Genomic DNA, 18,133 nt, shown 5'->3' with positions numbered 1-18,133 from the left:
GCCTCCTTATTTCTCATTGCTAGACTTTAAAGTTTGGGGTAGTATAGAAACAAGGAAATCCTACTAGAGATAAACAAACCCGTTTTACTGTTAATTACTGCATCTCTTTGATGTCTCTCAAAACTGACCTTTCGTGAAAAGATTTACCGTCGGGTACCTTTCCTTTATATTAAAGACAGATGGCTTCTTAAAATGTCCCTCTGGGGGAAGGATCTGGGGAAAACAAATACTTCGGAGTACTGCCTTGTGTTCTTGGACCACATCAGGTGTTTTGGTCTTTTTAATCTTCGAAGGTACATATCTGACAAAATGTGATTTGGGATATTTATTTTTGAAAACATCTATCGAAGTGCCTGGAACTTCATTCTATGAATAAAATGAAAGTATTTTAAGTTTAGTATTCATGACTTAATGAAAGCCAGCTCACATTGTCAATAAATCAATAAGATTACCTAGAAATTTTTATCAAGATAAAATTGCACCTTCACTAATTACATGAAAACCAAAGCACCTTGTGGTAGAAGACATAGTGCAAAGAGCACTTGAGAGTGAGCAGCAGAACCCAATGCTATTCTATGTAACTCTGCAAAGCCCTTCACAAGCATGAAATTCACAGTCTACATCAAAAGAAATATTCATTTTAAAACAACTCTCTCTTTTAATGTGATGCGTTTAAACACAGGTTCACAGTTGATTTTTAAAACAGTAAGTTTGCAACCAGACGTAGACGAATTCAATTATTTTTCAGACATCATTGAAGAACTTTTCAATGTCTATAAAATACTAATAATTTCCCCCAGAGAAAGAAGGTCTCAGCCAGGCTGCAAGAAAGTGAAGGTTTATGGAGGGAGCCTGCAGATCATCTCCTGCACGAGGATATGCTTTTCAAATCCTCTCACTCCCTTTGTGGGAAACTAACACAGCCCCAGTGCTTTGATAGTTCATTTTCCAACCAATCAACATTGCTCTTTGGACTTGTTGCCAAATCTCATTGTTGACAACTCCTGGTGCCAGTGAGATATTGCTGTGATTGTGTTGGTAATATGTTGGTATTATGCTGATATTATGCTTTGCCAGGTAACTTAAGATGGAATGAAAGGATATTATCAGGATATTATTATTAGATAAAAGTCCTAAGATAGGTCAAGTTTCTAAAGCACCTGTTTCTAGTTCTGAACACGGTGAGGCCTTCATTCCATATACCTGTTAGTGACATCGATCAATATAACTGATTATATTTTGGAATTTTTAGAGGAAAGAAGTTAGCTGAGACACATTATGCTTATCCACGCAAGACTGCAACCACCTCTGGCCTATCTTGGCATAAAACTACCTCTGGCCAACCCTGACACAAAGAACTACTCAACAGAAACATTACAATCCCAGGGCTGGGAAGGTGGCTCAGTGGTAGAGCGCTTGCCTTGCATGCCTGAGGCCCTGGGTTCGATTCCTCAGCACCACATAAGCAAAAAGAAAAAAGCCGGAAGTGGCGCTGTGGCTCAAGTGGTAGAGCGCTAGCCTTGAGCTGAAGAGCTGAGGGACAGCGCCCAGGCCCAGAGTTCAGGCCCCATGACCAGACCCAAAAAAAAAAATTACAATCCCATTCCTACCAAAAGAATGCTCACAAAACACTTGTGCTTTTTATTTAGAATTCTGAAATCCCCTTGCTTCCCGTCTCTCCAGAGAAGTCTATTGGTCATCACAGCTGTTCTTTCCTCAGATTTCAGACCTACTCTGCGCTTCCAGTCCTCCAAAATGCTTCCCCTGTGCTGACCCTCCCCCACTGCACCTCACCTCACCCCATCCCTTTCCCTTCCATCCCTTCTGCTCCACCATTCAGAAAATATTTATTGGTCTAGGCACAGTGCTCATAGCTGGAGATTCAACATTCTAATTAGACAGTCTTTCCCCACAAGAGCTATCAGACGGCCCACAGACAGTCCTAACACCAAGTGACATGAGAAAATTCCTGTAAGCATGTCATGATCAGGGTGCAGAAGAGATGCCTTTCATGGTATATCACTCACTTTCACTGTGTCTAAGTAGTGTGAAAGAGATATTTACTTGTGATGATAATCTGAGGCATTCCATTATAATTCATCAGAAGGAAACATTAACAGTTGGGCCAAATGTGCATAACTGAAAACTCACATTTTCACATGCTACTTGACATCAATGTTGTACAAGCTACTGAGGCTTTCATTTCCAACAGGAGACCAAGAGTTCATGCAGTTTCTTGGATTAACCATTACAGTATACAAATATAGGGTTTTCTTAACTTAAACATAATAACAATAATAATAATGTTACATAAATGTAAAACATGTAAAGCACTAACCTCTTTTAAGCTCATATAATGTCGAGCAATGAGAAATTTTGCTTCATAGAGAAAATTTTGCCTTGGGATCTGCAATGTACGACCTAAACAAAAACAGAGAAAGCATTATGATTTTTGGTGGGGTTTTTTTAAGTCATTATTTCTACTTTTGCAATCAAACTGGTAAAAGTAAGAGATTAATTTACAGAGAGTCATGAATCTTGTAGGGCCCTTTCAAAGTGAATTTTTGTAACTGGACATCTTAAATGTAAGCAAAAGAAGCGAACACAATGATCCTTTAATATACTATTTTATTCTTTACAAAGAAAAATCATCCAGGTGTCAGTGACTTGTGCCTGGAATCCTAGCTACTCAGGAGGCTGAGATCTGAAGATTGAGGTTTGAAGCCTGCCCAGGAAGGAAAGTCCATGAGTACTAGTTTTCCTCAAGTAGCAAAAAGCCAGAAAGGGAAGTGTGACTCATGTGGTAGAATGCCAGACTTGAGGAAAAAAGTCAAGCAAGAGCATAAGACTCTGAGTTCAAGTCCCCAGTACCAGCACGCACAAAATGAAAAATCAGTTTGTGATTAGTCTGTAGTAATTTGTCTCAGGAAAGGTACTTATGAATCTAAATCTTGACCAGCCCCTATCCAAACACTAGCAACTACAAGAGACTCTAGCAGGTTCTCTTCTATCTGCGTGGTGCCAGGACTCAGACCTGGTGCTCTGAGCATATGGCCCAACTTTGGGTGCTGAGCCAGTCCAGCAGTGAGACAGAGCACTGCACCCCACCTCTGCTCATTCTACATGAGCACCGAACACTGACAAAGCTACAGATCGGGCTCAGAAACGCATGGGACATGCAGCCTAAAGAAAAGATCAACAAAGAAACTTAACAATGAATGATACGACAGGTTAAATAAAATTAGCCGATCTCTACGTTGTATTCAGCCCAACAGCTGTTGAAGATGCCATTCTTTTCAGGGAACTTCCTCCAAAATAGATTGTATTTTAAAAGGACAAGTTCTAACAAATGAAACAAGAAAAATAGAAAGAACTTTGCTTTATCATGACGATGGAATAAAACTAGAAATAAGAGCAAAAATGAAAATCAGAGAAATCACTCAAGCACATGGAGACTACCAACTGATGAGTCGGTCAAGGCAGAAATGAGAGAGAAAACTTACAAAAAATCTAGATCACAATGAAAATGAATATACAGCTTCCTATAATCTTTGGGATATAGCAAAAGAAGTGCTAAGAGGAAAATTTACAGCAACAAGGGCTTAAAAAAATTGTTTAGGGATACAGGTGGACCCATTGCAACAATGAGATGTACAAGTCGTTATGTCAAAAAACGAACTTTACAACTTTGGTGGGGTGGGGAGGATTGGGTAGGGGGAGGAAGGGGAGTATGGGAAGGGATGGGAAGGGGAAACAAAGAGGAGGCAACAATGCTTGATAAGAAATGTACTCGTTATGTTGCCCATGTAATTGTAACTCCTCTGTATGGTATTCTCACAATAAATAAATAAATAAAATAAGAAATCAGAGTAATCTCCAGTAAATGACCTATTTAGGCACTGCAAGTCCTTATGCAATCTGGGACTACTGATATGTACCTCTATGCCTGGTTTGTTTATTGAAATGCAGCCTCACAGGCTATGTGCCTTAAACCACAATCCTGATCTCTATCTCCTGAGTATTGAGATTAGAAAAGTAAACTACCACACCTGAAATCATAACTTACTAAGAAAAGTCACCAACGCGTCCTCCTTCAGACTTTAAGAGGCCTATAATGTGTGTGTATTTGTACAGACCTATGGCATGGAGAATGACAGCTCTAATTCTTTCTGCTTGAATTCAGATTTGTTAATGAACCTCACGCCTTCGTTTTCTCTTCTGTAACATGAGGATAGCGTTGATGTTTGTCACAGCAGGCTGAAAAGATTAGCTGTCACTCACATGGCACCTAGTACAGGGCCTGGTACACAATAAGCCTTCAGTAAGTGTGAACTTCTATTGTATTTACTGGTATTATTCTATCACTGGTATTGGTGTGATTCTCTTATTTACATAGCTAAGTTCATTACTCAAGCCTTCCTTTGATAACAAGATGATAACTCTCTAATAGTTTGAATGAATTGGCTTTCTACAGCTCTTTCCTCCAAAATTAATGAATTAACATGCCCCTCAACAAGAAAATCAGCTTGCAGTCCTTTCAGTTACTAAATACCCAAAAAAGAAAAAGAAATTATTATAAGCAAGATGGTTCGTGAAGAGGTTGACATGGTCACATTCCATTGCCCTAAAAATTGTAGTGTGTATTAACAATGAAGATGTGCATTCTTCCAATGCACATTTAGGCTTTCTCTAGCCTAAAATGCTCTTATACATGATTCCTTTTTATCTAAAGAAAAACACGTCCATATTTTATCATTTAGTGCTACCATTGTGAGCTCATAAATAGACTCTTCTTACTGCGGTAGGGGTCGCACCGTTGTTTCCACTTCACCTCTGAAGATCGAAAAGAAAAATGAAGTTCTCCAAATAATGACATCATAACCACCGAGTCTTTTCTGCATCCAGGCAGACCCGAGGGCTCGCACACACTGTGTTTTTCCATAACCATAACAAATGACTGGGCTCATCCAAGGGCTTCCTCGCTTGCATTCTCCAGAGAGCCTTCCCCAAGCTTCCCAACGAGACAATCCTGAGCCAAGACATACAGCCACCTGGCGAAAGCCATCACTATGTAATCAGAATAAATGCCTTCCTGCCCCTGTGTCTGGGATTTCACAGGTGTTTGAAAAGGCTCCCCTCCGGGTGTGTGTGTGTGGTGGCACACACCTATAATCCCAGAGCTTGGAAAAGTGAGGTAGAAGGATGGTAAATACAAGGTCAGGCTGGAAAACACACCAGGCCTCTGTCCAAAACAAGAGAAGGGGGGGTCAACAGGGGGGAAGAAGAGAAGGAGAGACAGGAGGGAAGGAGGGAGGGAGAAAAGGGAAGAAGGGAAGAAGAGAGGAACTCAGATACACTCTGCTTATGCTCAATGAGGGTCAGGTCAGAATACATTCGCTGAGTACCTAGTTATCCCCATCTTCTAGGTGGTTAAGAAGTCTAAGTCAAATAAATAAATGCCATGACAGTCAGTGTGAAATTAACTAGAGGATGGTGTCAACCACCCACAACCAGAAGCTCCTGATGTATAGATTTCCCTTTAAAGAGATAAAAGCTTTTTAAATTACATTATTAGAGATAATATTTAAAACAGAAATGTCCCCAGAGAGGTAGCACAGAGACTGGAATCCAGGTCCAGGCAGTGGCTTTGAAGGTGCGTGTTGCTCATTTCACACGCCCAGGAGGCTCTCCTTCCTTCCTTCCTTCCTTCCTTCCTTCCTTCCTTTCAATCCCAGCAACCCAGAGCATCTCTGATTGGTGTATTTCAGTCTTCCTAAGTTTCCTTTCCGTAGGAAGTAATCTCTTCACTGGGACAGCAAACACATCACATGTAAAACACAAAAGTTTTGTATACAAGGAAATGAGCAAGAAAAGGTCTCTGTTCTTCAAGATCTCCTTCTTGCAGCCAGCTCTGATGGAGGCAGAGCAGGAAGTGTCAGGGCAGGGCAGAGGAGAGGGGAAGCAGTCACTGCTTCTAGGGTGAAGCGAGTGGAAGCTGAGAAGTGAACAGAAACTGAATGAAAGCCACAGATGAATCCACATATATTCCATTCTATTCATATGTAAATGAAGAAGGTGACATATCTAACTTTCTCTCAAAAAGATTTGAAGAACCAAATGAAGGCCAAATATCATAAGGCATGTGGTTATATTTCGTTAAACGTATGGTCAGTATTTTTCGCCACAACACCGTCCTCTTAAGGCCCACATGGGCAATCCCACACGAAGACTTTCTGCTGCCCTGTAGCTAGCTGACACCTTTCCTCATCCCCCACTTCCCACTTCCCGGTCCTCTTTAGTTAAGCCTCTTTCCTTCTCAGTAGGTAATTAATAGGCCTTGATAGGGATTAATAGGCCTCCCCCATGCTTCACATACATACGTAGTACTCTGGCATTTCTCAGACTGGGATTGGGTTAGTTTTTTTTAAAAAATTGTAGGAGAATTCCAAGCTCATAATATTGGGACTTCAAAGTCATGATGGCCATAATACGAAGGCAAAAATAAAACGAGCTCCTTGACTGGCAAAAAGAAAAGAAAGGAAAAAAGAGAAAATAAAAGAAAAAGAAAAAGGGAAAGAGAAAGGAAAGAAGAAAGAAAGAAAGAGAGAGAGAGAAAAGAAAGAAAGAAAGAGAGAAAGAAAGAAAGAACTGACAAAGAGAGGAAGAAACTGGGGAACATTCCTTTCTTTAAGCATCTTCCTCCCTCTCTGCCCTTTGCATGTTTGCATACATGCTTACTCTGTCTTCACCAGCTCTAGACAGATCCAGGGGTCAAGGGTCAGGGGGTCACAGTCATACAGGGTCAGAACCACAGAGCAAAAGAATTTCCTAGCCATGCTATCCAAGCCTGAATTGTCCAGATGGTTACCAAAGCTAGATCATCAATAACCAAAACTCAATGTGTAGTAAGTCATAACACGCTCCATACTTGAAACATGTGGAGAAAATAGATCTTAAATATTCATATGGCACACACGAAGGAAAGTGTGCATGGAAATGGATATGTTGCTTTGCTTCCCAACCCATTCATGCATCATCATTAGCAGAGCTTAAATGTAAGCAATTTTTACATGTCAGAGATAACTCAATGCAAGTAGAAAAGGAGATAACAATATAAAACTGCATTTGCAATTTAAAATTTTCTAGTCAGCACATTAGAAATAAGTGAAAGCAACACCAACTAACAACATAATAAGTGGTAGGAGAACATTTGCTTTTAATAAGGTATTCAAAATACAATCCTGTCAACATTAATGGATATTAAATATTAAGGGGATATTTTACTATTTTTTTCCTGGCTTGCAAATCCCACTTGTATTTTATAAATACAAGCATCTCGGTTCATTTGCTAAATTTTTATGAGGGAGGAAAAAATGTAATCTGTGCTTTGGTTTTATAAAATAGTCATTTGGAAAACGTAGACCTACATACCCACGTTGCTCCAAGCACGCTTAAATGTCCTCCCATCACTGAATGATCCATCTTTAAGTTTAACTTTAATTTAAGTTTAATTAAAATGAGAGGAAATGTTCAGCTCCTGGGTTTCGCCAACCCCATTTCAAGTACTTTGGACCCAGTGAGGACTAAAGTAAAAGTTCCTGTAGTTCTCTCGGGATTGGGTTCAAGGGGAATAAAGGGTGTGGTGTGCACTCTTGCAAGATCTGCCAATGGGGTTATTAATGGACACCCAGCCCCTTGGGGAGTGGACGTGCCATGCTCCGGGTGTGTGTGTGGGGACTGCATACTCACACTTGTCTTTGGGGGGCACAGCTTGTACCACAGCCATGACGGACAGCAGGATTGGTCTCCTTCCAGAATCGAGAACTCCAAGGCCTGAAACACGGTTACATTAAGTAATTGAGTGACGTCTGTTTTCCACCATTTCTTTTACTTACAGATGAACAGGATGAATAGCACTTTTATTTGTTGCTACTTCATTCCTCAGCCTTCAATGCCTGCTGCTGCACAAGGCAGTGACAGTGGCCAGCACTGGGCAGGGCTCGGTGGCTCCCGGACAGCTTCCCTCCATATGGCCTTACTGATTCTAAACAGCCTGGGATATGCTTAGGTGTGCTGCACACAGGGTCCTGTGCTAGAAGGAGCATCGCCACAAGTGTGGAACGTTCCGCAGGTGGAGCCTGACAGGACCTGATCTCTTAGGAGAGGACAGGACCTGACCTGGGAAGGGGCCATGCTGTGGCCACTGCAGCTTCTCTGTCTTCCTGCCCTGAAATGTCACATGTGTTCCCTGTGGTGTGGTGCAGCCTGGAGGCCCTCACCAAAGCTGGACCACAGCCAGTACACCAGACTCCACAGCTGTGAGCTGAATCCTCTTTTCTCTGTAAACTGACCCTGCCTTAACTATGTAATTACAGTATCGAAAATGAACTAAGAGGGATGGGAAGGGGAAAACAAGGAAGAAGCAACAATGCTGGATAAGAAATGTACTCATTACCTTGCCCATGTAATTGTAACCCCTCTGTACAGTATTTTCATAATAAAAAAATAAGTAAATAAATAAATAAAATGAACTAAGACAGCCCGAAAGGAACCATGGGCCCACCCCCCACTGGAGAACTCAGAGAAGTAGAATGTGCACAACTCGAACTCATGTATTTGGGTCTAATTTCTCATGCCAGATCATCTGGTTTCTCACACAGCTTTCTAATATCCAATTAATGCCACACACACTTTTTTTTTTTACAATCCTGCCTGTTGAGATTCGTTTTGTGTTAAATCTTCTACTCAGAATGCCCCATTCTCTAATCTATACTCATTGCTCCTAAATAGACTCCATTAACATTCTATAAATAACAATAAAAAGAGAAAACTTGATTTATAAAGCAGTTCCCTGCTGAGATGTTTGGGACACTACATAAACAGCTAAAGACAGCCATGAAAACACTATAAAGTTAATTATAACAAATAAAATAAAGGCGAAGCTGTTGAACTATTCCCACAGAATTCTGCTGCACTCAGAATCACTGGTTTTTTGAGGGGTAGATTTAGACATTTGAGCAAGTCATGGTATATTGTCAATTCTGACTTCTACTCTCAATTTCATATTTTCTTCAATGAACTTACCAAAATTAATTGTCTGGCTCTGAAATGCTTTTGGAAAGTGTAGCTTTCAGAGAAGTTTTCAAATAATACAACTTTAAGACTGGAAGTTCTGTTAATTTACACACACACACACACACTTCAAAGGCCAGGAGAGTCAACACAGGGATGTAAATGAGCTCATCATGACATTGGAGTTTGTGAGTGAACTAGAACCAGAATTTGCCTCCAGACAAAGCACCATTCCCCTTAACAAGATCCCCTCCTCTAGCTTTCTTTTTTTCCTTTACTTTCTCCCTACTCTCTGAATCAGCCTTTTGTCTACATTGCTTTAATGGAGATAGTATGACACCATGGCGAACAGAAAGACTTTGAGCTCAGAAGGGCCAGGATTCAAGAAACCCTCATAGCTTCAGGTGACTAGTCATTATCCCATGACATGACTGGTTTTTGAACTGAAGGTTCGGAGTCCCGAGAGCCATTTTGGTCCCAGACACTTAGGACAGCTACATGCATAACTCTGTAAAGTATGGATAAAACAATTCCCGAGAGCTGCTGAGGCTGAAGGAGTGTGTGCAGACAGCAGGCCGGCCTGGCCCGGGAAGTGCACACACCTCTTCCTGATTCTCTTTCTGTGTCGGGGATGAAATTTTGAGGTGATTTTTTTCTAAAACAAGTTATGTACAGCCAAGAAGAAGACACATTTTTGGAGGACAAGCAGCAACAAAGCGAAGAACAAAGAACAAGCCACATGCCAGGGTTCACATCTGTAATACAAGCTACTTGGGAAGCTGAGACCATCAGGAGAATCACAGTTCCAGGACACTCAGGCAGAAAGGCTGGAGAGAGACTGTCTGTACAGAGGAGAGCTGGATGCCCTGCCTCCTTCCTCTAGGACCCCTGGGGAAATGAGAAGCCTAAAGAAAGCAGACCATAGCACAGGAGGGTGAAGCCAGTCAGAGTGCTAAAACTCACCAGTGTAACACATTGAAAGGCAGGGGGCAGTGGTAGAGGAGCAACCTCACAAGCATGAAGCCCTAAGTGTTAAACCTGAACACCACATTATGGGGGGTGGGAGGGTGGAAGGAAGAGGAGGAGAAAAAAGAGGAAGAAGAAAAAGAAGAGGAGGAGAAAAAGAGGAAGAAGAAACAGAAAAATAGGAAGAGTAAAATGAAGAGGAAGAGGGGAAAGAAGTGGAGGAAGAGGGGGAAGAAGAAGAGAAGAAAGAGGAAGAGAAGGAGGAGAAGGAAAGGAGTAGGAATAGGAGGAAAAGGAGGAGGAGGAGGAAGAAGGAAGAAGAGAAGGAGGAGGAGGAGGAGTAGGAAGAGGAGGAAGAGGAGGAGGAGGAGGAAGAAGGAAGAAGAGAAGGAGAGGAGGAGGAGGAGGAGGAGGAGGAGGAGGAGGAGGAAGAGGAGGAGGAGGAAGAGGAGGAGGAGGAGGAGGAGGAGGAGGAGGAGGAGCAGGAAGGACAGGCAACACAAAGAATTCCAAACAGTGCTTCAAAGTCATAGTGAACATAATCAAGGACCCAAAACACAGAATATACTCAGTGGGATTGAGACTGGAGCTGGAGGCCGGCCCAGCTCTCAGAAGCACACAAAGGCAACCAGGCTTGAGCTCAGTGGAGTCCTCAGAATGCATCCTGTCCCCATGTGAGGCAGGGAAGAACGCGGGGAGGAGAGTGGGGGACGGGGAGGGGAGGCTCTGCTGGAAAACTGGCTGAGAAGTAGAAAATACAATTCCCACCTGTTGCTTGAGGCAAGCTCGCCATTAACTCCATATTTTAAGAGAAAGAGAATCAAACTATCTTTTTCTTTTCTTTTTTTTTAAACCACCAGGACTCAGCCAAGCCAGCTACTAGCTCAGAGACAGGACATGAAATTACCTCAATAGCACAGGAAACAGAGCCTCAGAAAACCAAGACAAGACCTACCTTGAACCAGGAAACCTAGTAGCAACCACAGTAATATGACTCATGATGTGATAAGCAAGGAAGTAAATGAGAAGATAAAACCTAAAAATACAATAAAACTTCCCATTCTACATAAGCCCAGAGCTGTAAAAACAACTTTCAAATTATAAAACACATGTCCAAAACCAATACTGGGACAGACAGCCAATGATATCAACCCACTGGAATGGTAATTCACTCCATAGGAAATGAAAACTATAAAAGCATATGAAAAAAAAAGAATTTAAAATAAGTAAGCTAAGACTCTACCCAGAGACAAAAGAAGAAATAATATTCCTAAGAAAAGAATATCAAAATATGAAACAAAGCAACCAGGAATAAGGATATGAAAAATAACAAATCAGCAGAAAAATAGCCCCTTTGGAGAAAATTAAAAGCTCAATATGCAGAATAAATGTAGATTGGACACAGGGTCAGGAGGAGGGGATCGGCGGTAAACCTTGAATGATTTTCCAGAGGTCCTCAAAGATACAGAGAAAGAAAAGATGAAATGACAATTTTTTAAAAAAGATATACTGCAAAGTTTGAATGATTTCTTTATATGGATATAAAGGAAATTCCAGAGAAATGGAAGAAAAGCAGTATTTGCAATATCAGTGTTAAAAAATAACAACTACTATGTGACTCTGGAGACCAGAAGTATACACTACCCCATCTCAACTTCTGGTGGGTCTAGAGTAGTAGCACCCAGGCCCTACAAGAACTGACCCCCAACTGACGAGCCTCCAAAAGTCCAGTCCCAAGGAGGCATCACGAAGGGCTTTGTGCAGGCCTGGACACTTGTTCCAACTCCACACTGCTCCCAGGGACCTTCACTGGGCATGGCCAGTCCCACATGGCCAGTCCCAGAGGAGTCCTGGCCAGCCTCTTCTTCACCTTTGCTCAGCACAGCAACCAGCCACACCTATTATCAAAGCCACTGAGGACACATACTTCCTGTTTTATCACCGCCTCCTCATGGAAATGCTTTCTTTATTTGGAGCTGACACTGCCCTAGGTTTCCTCTTCCTGCTCTAACTTCCTAATGAGTCTCTATACCTGAAGATGTGTGTGTGTGTATATACACATATGAGATGTATATTATATATATGTGTGTGTGTGTGTGTACAATACACATATCTGTATCTACATGTATACGTATGTGGGGATACATATATGCATATCTACATGTAGATATGCATGTACATATAGGTACATATGTGTAGGTATATATGTATATGTGTATATATCAAAAAAGAATGTATAGATAGGTAGATAGATAGATAGATCTAGATATGTAGATATATTCCTGAGTCCCAGGCAGTCTTAAAGCTAAATGGAGGCCAAAGCTGTAAGTGACACATGCAGGCCTGGCTGGTCCTGATGTCCTGTGCAAATCTCTGTGCTCTTCTCTTCTGCCTGCTGGAGTCTAGTAACCTGAGACAGCATTAACACCTCATGTTAAAGATGTTCAAGCCCCCAAACAAACAAAGGCTTGTCTTTAGTTATTTCTCAGAGGAGAGCTGTCTAACTGAGACTGTCTGTTGAACAAATACTAAAAATGTGAACAGAGAAGCCAAACACCCATGGCTCACACCTGGAATCCTAGCTGCTCAGGAGGCTGAGATCTAAGGATCATGGTTCAAAGCCAGCCCAGGCAGGAAACTCCGTAAGACTCTTATCTCCAATTAACCACTCAGAAAACTGGAAGTGGTGCTGTGACTCAAGTGGTAGAGTGCTCACCTTGAGCTGAAGAGCTGAGGAACAGCGCCCAGGCCCAGAGTTCAAGCCCCATGACCAACACACACACACACACACACACACACACACACACACACACACACACACACACACACACAGGCAAATAATGCTGGAACAACTGGACAGATCAGAAAGGAAATTAACTACTTATATATATTTTTAAGATGACAAATACTTAAAAGAGGCATTCAATAGATTTAAATACAAAGCAAAAATAGTAAAAAGGAATAGAATAGAGGATAGAATAGAAAGCATAGAATAGAGACTCAAATAGGAAGAATAGAATAGAATAGAATAGAAGAAGATATTACCAACAAAAGTGAAACTGACTCTGTCCTCTATTGTTGATACTGTCCTCTGATAGCATCAAGCCTCTAAGCTATAGAGACCACAATGAAGGAGGGAAAGAGATGCTATAATAGGAACAAAGCTTCCAAGAGACAGGCAGAAGAGGTATAGACAGTGAGGAAGGCCCAAACATCTGAGAGAAGCATGAAGGTCATGAGTCTGACCTGGAAGAAGAAATAATAGCGCGTGAAGGTAAGGACCCTGGAGAACGGGGGAGATGCTTCAGTGGGACAGGCGAGGATAAAGCCGCACAAGGTGACCAGATGCCACTCTTCAAGTATTTTTTTTCTTTCTAAGTAAAAAGCCAGCAGTACATGAAATCAACCTAGAATAATACGCTCTTATTAAGAACTATTTATAAGAGATTAAAATAATAATAAAGCAGAAAGCTGAGAGTGAATTCAAATGTTCCTTTATACATTTGAATAGCTCATTAACAGAAATTCAGGTATTCATTAAGAAAGCACAGCCAATCTTTCTTCAGAGAAAAATTCCCCACTCAATTACCCACTAAGGGTCCAATTCCTGGATTCATGCACTCAGAAACAACTTTTAGACAAGAAATACTGATTGTTTTGTTTGATTTGTATTAAATACAAGTACATAGCCAGGTGCCAGTGGCTCACATCTGTAATCCCAGCTTCCCAGGAGGCTGAGATCTGGAGGATCATGTCTGGGGGCTAATCTGTGCAGAAAAGTTTGCTAAACTCCATCTCCAAAAGAACCAGCCAGAAACAGAGCTGGAGATATGGCTGGCAGGCAAGCAAGCAGAAGCCAAGCAAGCACCAGGCCCTGAGCTGAAATACAGCACCATAAACAAAGTATATAGTATGTGAAACCCACCAGCAAACTGTGTTCCATTTATGTTTCTGTTGTTGCTTTGTTTTGCGCGGGCCCCAGGGCTTCAGCTCACAGTCGAGATGCTGTCTCTGAGTTTTTTTGCTCAAGGCCAGCACTCTGCCATTTGAACCACAGCTCCACTTCTGGAGCTTTTTTTGGTGCTAAACTGGAGGAAAGGGACTTTGTTTCCTGGGCAAGAGTCTCGTGAACTTTCCTTCCCGGGCTGGCTTTGAACTACACTTCTCAGCTCTCTCCTTAGTAGCTAGGATTACAAGCGTGAGCCACCTGGGCCTGGCTAGATTTGTGCATTTTATATACGTTTATTTACTTAAAACATGTTTCTGAGCTATATCAAAACAGAGTAAACTACATTGTGAAGTCAGTCAAAAGGAAATAATAATAACAGGGCTGGGGACAGAGCTCAGTGGTAGAACACTTTGCCTAGCACAGATAGTTAAGGCCCTGCGTTAATTCCCAACTCCAAAAAATAAAAATAAATTTCTAAAACAGCAGTTGTGGGTGGGGTACGGCCCAGTGGTAGACCAACATGCTGAACATGTGTGGGGTCCCAGTTTCAATCCCCAGCAACAAATAAATCACAGTTTGTCACTAGCTTCTTCACATCAGACTTCTCCTGGGACTTTCTTTGCACCCTGCAACCAGAAGCCCCAGCGTTGTCATGAGCAAACTCACAGCAATGTATGGATGAGATGCCTTTAGAGAAAACCGGTGTGGACAATTTAGTAGAGCAAGCTCTATCAGCCTGCCTGAAAAATCACACGATACAGGAACTTCACTCCTTCTCAGTTCTTTGAGCCACTCACTCACTCCCAGGACACAAGGTGTGCTGCCAGGGAAGAAGTGCTGAGACCCACACGCATGATACACACATCCGGCACTTCCTTCCATGTGTGACCTTCCTGTGGAGCAACCCAGGCCGAGCCGTGGAGCTCCTTGTGGAGCTCTTTGGACCAGAGTTCCAGTTTGTAAAGTGATCCAAAAATAAGGAAGCCAAAGCCACGTGTTTGAGGCCCCGTGTGCTCAGGGATGGCCGGACAGGCTGGGCATTGCCCACTGACCCCAGCACCATGACACCCTGCCCCATTGCAGCTTGGATTGCTTTCTCCATCCAATTTCCCAAGGCACAACCAACGCTGACTTTCTTTCCTCCCTTTACTCCTCATTCCTCCTAAAGTCTCTCCCCTTCTCCTCCTCCTCTTCAGAAGGGACAGGGACACCTTCCCCTAAAAACCCCTGGCAGGGGGGTTTCTCTCCTTTGACCTTCATGCCCAGTTAAGCTATTTGTGGCTATTTGTGTGTGAATGTGATTCCTTCTTATTTCCTGCAAGAGTCTTACGTATAATATTCCCTGTCTGAATGATCATAAGACTCCTGGGAAGTCCTTGGGAGTGTGCAGAAACACTTTGTCACACAACAGATGTGGTGATAAATTGCAGTGAGTGTGTGCGTGGCACAAAGAAGGAGATCTCCAGAACATACATCCAGGAGCAGACCCAGATGCCAACACCTTGCAGGATGTAACTTTCTTGGAAAATGGCCTCAGTTCCTCAAATGACATAAATGTATGGACAATGATGAGTTACATGATATACACAGGGAAAACTGAGACTCATAGAAATAGAGTTGATATGGTTAGAAATAGCTCCAGAAGAAACAATTGGAGCTTACAGTAAGGAACTGACTCATTGATCTCTATTGATAAGGCTTAATTATCAATTGAGATCATAGGGCCTTATGCTCTAGCTTAACTTTTGCCAGGCAAGGTTGGCACTCTACCACTCGAGCCACAGCTCCACTTCCAGCTTTCTTCTTGGTAATTGGAGAGCAAAGGCTCACAACTTGCCTGGTCTGGCTTCAAACCTCAATCCTCCAATTTCAGCCTCCTGAGAGCTATCAGTATCTAGATAAGTTTCATGATTAAAGGCTAAGAGATCTGGACATATTCACTTAGGACAAACAGAAAACACAATGACAGAGTGGCAAGCAGATGACTGACAATTTTAGGGAGAGAAGCCTTAATAATAATAATAATAATAATAAAATAATGAATGAATCCGTCATTAGTGTAGCAAGTAAGAAGTAAAAATATAAAAATTGAGACATATAACAAGACAATGTGGAACTAATTTTTAAAAAGGTTTAGAGTGAATTTTACAAATTCACTTATCTTACAAATGTGACAGCATAAATTCTTCATTGATAGGGAAGTGTGAGGCCTCGTGAGTTTGGAAGTCACAGGCAGAACAAATCCGAGCATGGTCAGCAGCTTCTCGCCTGCCCTAACAGGGCTGAGCTTTACTAGTAGGTGGATTCAAAGATAGCCCCAGGATTCAGGGGAAAGCTACCATCTTTCAGAGTTCACACCCAAACCACCACTCAATCACAGCATTTTCTTCCATTACCTGTGAGGCGGTGTGACAGGGCTAGCTGCTCAGGACCGTCCTATGCATGCAGGCTCTCCTAAGAAGAATGCTGAGCACAAAGGTTGTGGAATTCCACAGTATAACGGCATCTCTTCTCTTTTATTATTATTGGTCTTTAAGTAGTTGTACAAAGGAGTTGCCACTTAACAAAGCAGTTTATGAACACCATGCATCTTGACCAATGTCAGCCCTTTCAATATTCTCACCCATCCTTCCCCTACCCACCCTTCCCTCACTCTTCTTAACTTTGTAGGACACACACTGGATTCTTGACTACCCTCTCCCCCTCTTCTCTTCTTCATTCATCAGCCACATTCCCCAGGACCGCACCCCACCCTTGGTAAGTACCTGCCTCCTGGTGTTTATTTTCTCTCTCAAGCTCTGCCCTTTCTATGAGGCAGTCCCTGCCAGGAAGGGAATTGTATTTAATTGCCTTCTGGTTTCATAAGTGTTGGGTAGAGTTTCACATGAGAGATTTTTTTTAAATATAATAATAATGTCTCCTCCAGATGAATTTATTAAACGTCTATTCAGTTGTAATTCAGGGATAAAGTTCTCCAAAGACCTCTTCAACCTTAACAAGCAGATCCCAAAATAACGATTTTATTTAAAACACCTTCCCTAATTGCTTTTATCCAGGGGTTCTAGGGATATTATTCCCTTACCATGCAGTGACTTTTAATAGCTGCAATAGTAAAAAAAATAAATAAATTTAAATATATATTTATGTGGGGTGTATGTGTGTATGTACCCCCCAACCAGGCCATGCCCTGTCACTCCAGATACCCTTGAAGAACAAAGGTGAGGGGGAGCATCCCCTTTGCTCCTTCGGGATTCTTTAACCAAACTTGACTTAACCTAGGTAGGCTTTAAAAAATGCCACAATTTCCTCCTCGCATTCCCCGTCACCACCGCTACGGTCAGACAGGAGCAAGGTGGGGTACAGTGTCCCCACTAGCATACAACAGCTGCCATTTACAGAACATCAGAAAGCAGAAACAACAAAGCTGAGCTTGCATACCACGCTAGTAGTTTAAAAGGTGCCCAATCCAGATTTGGCAAAACCAAAACAAAACAAACAAACCCACAAACTCTGGGCAACAGGCACAATGTGTTACGTTTTGTTTAAGGACATAAATAAATAGATTAATAGACAGAGATAGATAGGTAGATAGATAGATAGATAGATAGATAGATAGATAGATAGACAGACAGATAGATTTTATTAGGTTTCTTAAGGAGGAAGAAAAGCTCTGGGCAATTTTCACTATGAAATGAGTGGAAACAAAATCCCACAGAAAGAGGAAATGGCAGAGGAGTGAGGAGGAAAAGAGAGAGCTTTGGTGGCAGCCTTGGTGGTATATATTTGCCTGGAAAGGAGGCATTTTCCTGAAGAAAATGAAACTACACTGAAGAACAAAAGGAGGTGGGGCATCTAGAATCAAGTATGTGGATCACAGAGCCTGCGTTTTGAGTTGAGATAACGACTTGTTCCACTAGTGTGGGAGCAGACAGGACAAACATCATACCTAGATAAAAGTTTGGCATCTCGTGGGGGGTGAGGGGTGGGTGTGGGTGTGGGTGTGGGTGTGTGTTTGGGCATATGGTTTGGACTCAGCCTAGGCACTTCCCTAAGCTTTATTTAAAGCTCAAGTCTAGCATGCTACCACTTGAGCCACAGGTTTTAGGGTGACTAATTGGAGACAAGATTCTCACTGACTTTCCTGCC

The 18,133-nt window shown here is 42.1% G+C and overlaps 1 protein-coding gene across 1 annotated transcript in view; it reads right to left on the bottom strand.

The window, feature by feature from the left end:
• Iqcm (IQ motif containing M) overlaps positions 1–4,942 on the bottom strand; it is a 174,841-nt gene extending 169,899 nt beyond the window's left edge. The window contains exons 1-3 of the mRNA XM_042701602.1: positions 4,798–4,942; positions 2,339–2,421; positions 129–366 (exon numbers count right to left, since the gene is read on the bottom strand). Coding sequence (XP_042557536.1) covers positions 129–366; positions 2,339–2,421; positions 4,798–4,942 — 466 coding nt within the window. The remainder of the gene's footprint in view (positions 1–128; positions 367–2,338; positions 2,422–4,797) is intronic.
• Positions 4,943–18,133: the final 13,191 nt, after the last annotated feature.

This window comes from Dipodomys spectabilis, unplaced genomic scaffold, assembly GCF_019054845.1.
Source record: "Dipodomys spectabilis isolate Male_0828 unplaced genomic scaffold, ASM1905484v1 ptg000297l, whole genome shotgun sequence".
NCBI classification, from domain to species: domain Eukaryota; kingdom Metazoa; phylum Chordata; class Mammalia; order Rodentia; family Heteromyidae; genus Dipodomys; species Dipodomys spectabilis.
This window is presented reverse-complemented; position numbering and strand designations above follow the sequence as displayed.